Source organism: Phyllobates terribilis, unplaced genomic scaffold, assembly GCF_046119375.1.
Source record: "Phyllobates terribilis strain yellow unplaced genomic scaffold, ASM4611937v1 Scaffold_2__4_contigs__length_985480577, whole genome shotgun sequence".
Taxonomy (NCBI): Eukaryota; Metazoa; Chordata; class Amphibia; order Anura; family Dendrobatidae; genus Phyllobates; species Phyllobates terribilis.
Genome location: NW_027362762.1, coordinates 694267180 through 694275761, shown reverse-complemented (window position 1 = coordinate 694275761; position 8582 = coordinate 694267180). Strand labels below are relative to the sequence as shown.

The 8582-nt window shown below is 39.0% G+C and overlaps 1 protein-coding gene across 2 annotated transcripts in view; it reads right to left on the bottom strand.

The window, feature by feature from the left end:
• Nucleotides 1-727: 727 nt before the first annotated feature.
• Nucleotides 728-8582, bottom strand: part of CUNH6orf132 (chromosome unknown C6orf132 homolog) — a 41880-nt gene continuing 34025 nt past the window's right edge. For both annotated transcript variants that reach the window (XM_073667099.1, XM_073667100.1), the window contains exons 4-5: nt 3533-6920; nt 728-1708 (exon numbers count right to left, since the gene is read on the bottom strand). In XM_073667099.1, the coding sequence (XP_073523200.1) occupies nt 1615-1708; nt 3533-6920 (3482 nt within the window). In that variant the 3' untranslated portion in view covers nt 728-1614. The remainder of the gene's footprint in view (nt 1709-3532; nt 6921-8582) is intronic.

Genomic DNA, 8582 nt, shown 5'->3' with positions numbered 1-8582 from the left:
AAAAAAAAAACACCTTTTATTATACTCGTCTGCGGAGAGGTCGGGTCTGATGGGTGTCGATTGTCCAGGTCCGGTACCTCCCTGCTTTCGCTACTGTCCTCCTCCTGTGCTTCATGTGGACGACATGTGTCCCGTACGTCATCTACACCGTTTTCCCTGGCATCACGCTCCTGCACAGGCGCATTTCTCTGCCCTGACCAGGGGAAAGCAAAGTACTGCAGTGCGCATGTGCCAGGAAAGCTCAAAGACCCCCAGAGCATGCAGTACTTTCCTCTGCTCTGGTCAGGGCAGAGAAGTACACCTGCACAGGAGCACGATGCCGGGGAGACTATGTGGATGACATAGGAACGAGTCATCCACACGAAGCATAGGAGGAGGATGGCATCGAAAGAAGAAGGGAGGTGCCAGACCAAGACCATCGACGCCCATCGGACCCAACCACCCCGCAGGCGAGTATAATAAAAGGTGTTTTTCTTTTGCTGCAGGCAGGATCGGGAGCTTATATTACACAGCATTTTGGAATGCTGTGTATAAGGGCTGAAAGGTGGTGGCCATATCTCATATGTGGGCAAACCTGGTGGCAGGTTCCCTTTAAGTTGGAAAACCCCTTTAAATTAGGCTTTACCTCCTTGAGGCCCTTAGATTTCAAACGATTGTCTCTACCCTATTGTCGAAGAGACAGTGACAAGCAGCACACAGAAAATAAGTCGTAAAAAATGAAAAAACATTTACATAAAATAGTTTATTGCTGTAAATAACATTGAGGAAATAAGCAAAAGCTTTATGCATCCTTCTTAAAAGCAAATCCAGAGACTTATTTTAACTTGTAACACTATATAATACAAATAAATGAGGGTACATAAAAAGGACAAACACATACATATATATATATAAATATACATTGAATATACAAAAAAAGTGCTTTTTGTAGGGTCCTCATAGGAATTCCCTCTCAACCATATGTACATCAACTTTATACAGTTGCTATTCTCTTTTTAATAGATAAGTATACATTTATAAAACAAGGTTAAGCATATACGCCAAATATTACAGACAAAGGCACATAACATTATAGGTTTAATCCTGCTGATGCTCCGCTTACTTCCGCATCAAGAGAGAAGCGAGGCGACTCCGCATCTGCTGATACCTGCCAGGACATGTGCACCTTTCTGATGAATGTGACAGGTACATGATACCTGCAGATCGTGCATGCGTCCCAGCAGGTTTCAGTAGATGTGATGTCACCTCTTGGTGACAAAGTAAGTGGAACAGGATTATTCCTTTAATATATAAAATAAAAGACAATATAAAGATAAAATATTTAAAAAAAAAATAATATGTTGTGAGATTTTCTATAGCTTCATATAATGAAACACCGGAGACAAAAGTATCCAATTTAGTAGCATAGTCTGATTTGCCCCCACATAAAGCCTTTATATACTTACATTGTGGGCACCCTTAAATGTATTCTCCATTGTGAAATAATATTAAAAACACACAAAAAAAAGCACATTTCAGACAATTTACAAGTCCATTCACTCTGCCAAGGAGTAGCACAGCTTAGAAGCAGCTTCATGACACAGTTTGTAGGCAAGATGGCAGTTAATAAGCATCTCACAAGTAGCCACCTTGATACATTTGAGAAATTGGTTGTCTGGTTCCTGGTCTGACAGTGAAGGTCATGCCTTGTTGGTATTTACTTTGTGACCTGGAGAAAAAACAGAAGAGCTGTTTAGAAGTAGAGCAATATTCGCAGGGCTCGTTCACACCGCTGTATTTTTGGTCCGAGTGCTGTCAGTGGAAAAAAAAAAGACTGACAGCACTCGGACGAAGGTTATTTTCCCTGATCAAATCTACATGTGGAGGAAAACAAAAATAAAAAATAATAAAATTGCAGCATGCACTAGTTAATTACATAAATTGGATGAGACTCCCATTCTAGAGTATCAGTGTGAAACAAAAAAAAAAGGTCAGATGCCATACGGAAACGCAGTATAACATCCGATTTTTACGGATTTATTGCAATTCTGTAACATAGGAAATTGGAAATAGTCCTTAAAATATTAATAGCTGCGGCTATATAAAAAAAAAAAAAAAAAAAAACGGATTCCATATAGACTGAAAACAGATGACAAATGAGAAGAAAAAAAAAAAAAAAGCAGCACTAGGATGGCATTCGCATGCAGTCCGATTTTCACAGATTGTTAAATAGGAAAAGAGAATTTTTTTTTTTAAATTAAAAAAAGGTATGAGAAAAACTGATGACGCGGACCAAACTTCTGAAAGTGACCAAAATCACTGATAAAACTGGGTCAGTTTTTGTTGTCCATTTTTTTTTTTTTTTTTTTGGCACATAAGTCTGAATGAGGCCTTAAATGTACATTTTTGTTAAAGATTTTGGCATCGGGTCATCATTAAAAATATTGGACTGTTCGGCTTCTACAGTCTGTTTATTCATCAGTGAGCTCTTCTGAAAGCTCTGGACTGTAACCCATACAAATCTACTTAGAATATTGTTCAGTAGAGAAATAAGCAAATCAAAGTTACTTTATTTCCTCATTTTTTCTTTTTTCCTTTTTTTTTAAAAAAAAAAAAAAAAAAAGTGACAGACCAGCAAGTAACAGGAATCACCAAAATGGGGAAACATACGGGAAGGGCGTGGAGTTTAAAACTATATTCCCTTCATGCTTTAAGTAAAAACTTTAATCTTCAATGTGAAATAATACCATATTGTAAAATAATGTAAATAAGTCTTTAAAATGCAACCCATCTTTAGAGTCATGCTCCCTGAACCACAAGCAGCATGTATCAGAGAACATTACAGCCACATGTGTCTTTTAAAAGTACTACTACTTCTAGTACTAACCTAGCATTACACTTACCAGCTGCCATCTTCATCTTTTAATCGGTGCCGCTCTAGTCTGTCTTCTGCAGGTTGTGAACTGCCAGATCATTCCAATGTTTGCTGGGCGAGCTGAATGTCACAACTCAATGTCAGTCTATGAGAGCCAGAACTGGGTTCTCAGACTTCCACTACGTGCTTGTGACCATTACCTCTGACTTCCAGGCAGTCAGAAGTTGCGGTCACAAGATAGTTGCGCAGGACCGGAGCGGCATCGGTAGGAGCAGAAGACAGCAGCTGTAGTATAATTCTAGGGTCAGGGAACTTAGATGAGTAGCACTACTGCAGCGCTGAAATAAAAAAATAAAAATGCTGAGGTTGCGATTTAAAACTATGCAGAATTTCAGAGAAACAAAGTTTAAAAGCCAGTCAAAGATTTTAAGGCGAGACCTGATAGGCTTTTTCAGTCTCCGATCCACTTTAAGGATCTGTGCCAATGGCCACACATGGGAGATACCCATCAACTAAATTAGGGCAGAGAGAAGCCAGACAGCTTTTCAAATAGTTTTCTCTGAAACAACTGAGCGTTTTAGAGAAACACATACCAGGCTGCAGGCGCACAACCAAGCTTGTGATTTGGGCAGCATGAATAAAATGTCAGGTTCTATTTAAATACAGAAACACACTAACCTGGAAGAGGATTTTCCCACTAAATAATCAGAAGTTTGAGGCATGCATTTCATATCAGTCATAGTTGGTGCTATTCGGCCAATATTATCAGAGGATACTCTCCTTCCCTGAGGCAGGAACCTTGATGTAGAGTTGGAACGTCGTGGATCTGGAACCATGTTAGAGCTAGTTTGTGCATGAAGATTATTATAAGATATTGGAATTGTGGAAGACCTTAAGGAGCTGGTGTTTATGCCATAGTTTGAACTCTCTGGTTCAGGCATGTACAGTCGTTTCTTAATTAGAGAGCCCCTTTGCACAGTGCTGTAATTGTCACTTGAGTAGCTGTTTAAGTCATGGTTGCTTGTGGTTGACCGAGTAACAGACGTTTGAAGAACTGAATTGTTTCGGTTATAATTTGGAATTAAATCAGACTTAAAATTTGTACTATGATCAAAATGATATGGTTTGCCTTCCTGCTGCATGCTAAGCAAATTACTATTTGAGGCTACTGGACTATTCATGAACTCTGCTGGAGGTGGTATTATTCCATATTCAATTTCATTGTCCCTCTTTGAGTCATGAAGAGGTGAAGGAAAAGCAGAGATTTTAAAAGAAGGGGATTCAATTAAACTTGGCACAGTGTTTGAAATATAGTTATCAAATGTTGATGATTTTGGCTTCCAATATTCTTCAGGATCATTTGTGGTAGAAGCCAATATGTCTGTAGTATTGAAACCATATGGTACACTTAAGTCACTATAGTTCTCAGAAGTTCTACCAAAGGTACTGCTTATACCTGGAGTCTGGAGCTCTCCATCTCTGCAGGTTGATTGATTTGAATTTTGGAATGAACTAGATGTAAAACTGGTGACCTCCTCCTCATCAAATTGTCCTGCATTGACTCTATTGGGAATAGATAATGTATTTGCCTTCCTCTCATTATACGGAGAAGTAGATGAACTCATAAGTCCACTTGAAACAGAAATTTTAGGAAGATTTTTCTTATCTAAGGACTTTGTTTTCTGTGCTCGCTTCTGTGCTGCCATTAGTAAAGCCATTGGAGAATTTGATTCAAACTTTTCTTCAGTGACAGGATACTTATTTGAATCTTCAGCTTGATATTTGATTTGATTTTGCTTCTCAAAGGGTTCTAAAGCTGCAATTTCTATATGTTGGGGAACAGTATCCAAGTTTCTGCTAACATCTGCAACTGGTTTTGAATTTACTACTGCCATTTCATCTAAGGTAATATTTTCAGTTGAAATCTTTGTTCCACGATGTGGCTTGTAGGTTGGAATGGAGCTCTTCAATGTATCTTCTGTATTTGTGTCTTTTTGAGGGGAAGCAATTGGCGTTGAAGGAAGAGGTATCTCAAGAGTAGCCTTTGGAATTTTATTTTGCACTTCTGAATATGTTTGCTTCTCTGTTTTATGAATGGGGCTTGTGGGTAAGTAGTCGGGCTCAGGAATCTGAATATCCATTTTATTACCTTTAGGCAGCCATTCAGAATTGTCTGCATCTACATCATCTTTCTCAAATTTAGCAGGTAGAAGAGGAACTTTCAACATTAAAGAATTCACCAATTTATTTTCTCCACCTTTTGACTGTGGCACATTTCCACTGAAATTTTTATTTGCCTCCAGACCTATGCGAGCATTTTTAACCCGCTCTCCTTTCTCATCTTTTTTTGGAGAGAATAATGCTTCTAACTCACCCTTTATCTTGCCAACTCTGACTTTTTGATCATCATCAATGCTTGTGATAGGACTTGTCTGAGCAGGTCTTACCTCTATAGTCTGTGGAATCTTTTTTAGTGACTGCTGCTTCGTTTGTAAAGCTTCCAGCAAAGGTGCTGAGCTTGATTGACCATGAGAGCTTGGCAAAGGTGGAGGCGCTGGTGGTGCCTTTGGCGGCTGAGAAGAAACAAGTGATGAGGGTTTTGGAGTAATAGAAATAGTCTTTGGCTTTGGAGAAAGTAATGGTGAAGGCATACGTACTACTGGTGCTGTAACTAAAGGAGGAGCAGGTGGCGGAGTTGATGAATTAATGATAGGCATATTCTTTGGTGGTGTAGTATTTCCAATAGGCAGTGGAAGAGGGGTTATTGTTTGCACAGTCATTGGTGGTGGTGGTGGAGGTGGAGGAGGGGGTGGTGGCGGTATCGTTGGTGGTGTTGGAGGTCTCTCTTTTACATTTCCTAAACTTACTCTTGGTTTTGATTCAACTTCATTATCTATTCTAGTTAACTCTTTAGGGAATAAGTCCATCTCCTTTCTTGTTAGAGAGTTAAATTTAAACCCATTGGAATTTGCTAGTGTAAGGTCATCTATAATAGGTTTAATAGAAATGTGCTTAATAGTAGGCTTGGAAGTTTTCACTATTTCCTGACTGAATCCATGTTTATTAAGGGTTAGAGTATTATGTCCAGGGCCATTCTGAGAAAAGTTTTGCCTTTCTTCAGTATTTGCATGAACAACTGATGTCAATGAACTGTCAATTATATTAGGTTTGTTGGGTAGCTTTGGGTGATCCTCCTGAAATATTGATGAAGACTCAGTTTTGTTTTCATGTAAAGTATCTTCATTCTTAATCTGCTTATTGAAATCTACGTGAGGATTATGAATAATATTTGTGTTATCCTTTAGTGAAGAAGTTGCTCTAGCGCCTACAGAATCTGTCACATGAGTTGATTTTTCTGTCATTTGATCATAGTTTTCTGATAGATCTGGGAGATCTTCCATTATCAGCATGGATTTTCTCTTGTTCAGTGTATCATTTAAAGACAGTTGTCCCTGACTTGATGTGTAAAGTTTAGCTTGATAACTTGGATTAAAGCTAGATTGTACTGGGGACCGAGGAGGAACTTTGGAATAACTGATGTTCTGAGGCTCTTGCAACTGCATTGATGATGTCCTAGTTGGAGCTGGAGGAGGTATTTTAAAGGACTTTGGTAAAGTGGACCGAGGCTCCACGTCAAAATTGGTCTGCGCTTGGTTATGTTGGAAAGCAGCAGGATTTAATGAAAATCTATTAGGTAAAGTCATGGGTTGGTCTTTTGACACTGGATTAAGAACAAGCTCAGATTTCCATTTAGCAACATTATTTGATTGATGCTGTTCAATTGTTTGTACTGCACATTGATCTGTTGGCAAAAAACTAGGTACTGATGTATGTGGGGTGGGGGGTATAAAGTCTGGAGGACTAGGAGATGAAGGAGAGGAAATAGTTGATGAGGGAGGACTTTTTTGTGGTGGTGATGGAGGTGCAATGGTTGGTGGTGGCGGTGGTGGTGGCATAGATGGTGGTGCCGGGATCTCCTCAAAGTAATCATTATAATAGTTAGTTAATCGAAGATCTCCAACAGAACTATACATTCTGTAGTTTCCATTCATCTTTGAGAAATTACCTGAAATCAAAAATAAATACTTACAATTAAATTGTAGAACAAAATAAAAAAAATCTGAAAGTGACTCACCCAAGTGTGCAATGAAAGATAAAAACAATAGTTTTATAAATCTGCAGATATTTTGGACTTGTATTTCTACTATGTAAAAGGAAATTGTATGATCTATATTTATTAAATTCAGATCCCAAAACAATTTCTATTTTAAATTATTTTTTAAGATCCATAAAAAGGCAAAATAAAAACTAAAGACTGATGAGAAGTCAAAATATTAATAGCAGATTGCACAAGATCCAGTTCATGTCACATGTACAGCAGTATTTTTATGCCTGTTTGACAGGCAATCCCTGCATGTGTCACAGCTGTCTAACAGCCGTGACACTTGCAGCCGCGGCGACACTAGAATAAATGCATAGCACACCGCAAATACTCGCCGAGCACCCGAGAGTGCTTGCCAAAAGGGTTAACAATATATACTCGCTCATCAATAGTCAGTATCTACAAGATTCTTACTAGAAGGGACCTCACGCCAATGAAGCTTGAATACAACCATGTACAACACTGGTTTTGGAGTGGAGGGGGTATTTGTTTTTTTATTTGGTTTTCTTTTATCTTGCCCAAGCAGCTGTTCTGCTCTCTTAAAGAAAATATGTCAGCATTTTTTCACAACCCAAACTATTTGAAAAAGAGTTATGTCATAGAGAAACGTTAAAAATCCATAAGACCTCTCCAGAGAGAGAGGACATATCACCCTCACAATGAACACATGGAACTAATTATAACTAGGGAAGAGAGAAACTAATTAAAACAGAGAAGGGAAAGAGCACCAACACGCCAACCTGCATTGAAGTAGGGACCTTCTCCGGTGACCAGGTAATTACAGCAAAGAAATTTATTGAGAAAAAGCCAAGACTTGGATTTGTTTAATCAGAGGGGAAGAAGTACCCTTCTCAGGCATAAGCTTCCTCTGATCAAAGCACGACAGACATTTCAGAGCGAGGGGTCAGTGATTAATATTAGGGTTTTGCATCAATCCAATATTTATGGGAGAAATATTTTCGGTGTCATAGCAAAGGGACGCATATAACACATTCACTCATCACCGCAAGCTTGGCAGAACCCCTTCAACTTAATATCGGGTCCAATGGATGGTGCTATCCATGTCATGTATTCTTTCTATCTATATAGTTCTGTCCGTTTTCCTAAGGAGTACCTCCGTCCGCTAAGCTCTGAGCCATTTTCATGACATCAGGTTTAGTAATTTTCTTTCGCTATTCCTTTTTATTTCATGCAATTTTATATAAAGTATTGTTTTGTTCCCATTTTGTATCTTATTTGTATTTTTTTTTTCTATATAGACGCTGCTTACCTTTTCTGATTAAATATATAAAATGTAATAGCTCTGTTCCTCTTGCTCTGTACACTGCACCCATGAAGCCGTACACCACCTGTAACAGGTGTCCAATCGGCCTGTATGCGCGCGCTCGCACGCACACTGCGAGATCCACAAATAACGAGCCTAGTAGTGGAAGCAGCCACGGTGCCATCCATCACTCGTCAACTGCATAATTGTCCTGACGATTGGAGGCAGCGGTGTTGCGTTCTCCTGACAAACTGGTGACAGTGGTGGGATCTGCATGACCCCCCCGTCTTTTATTATTGACA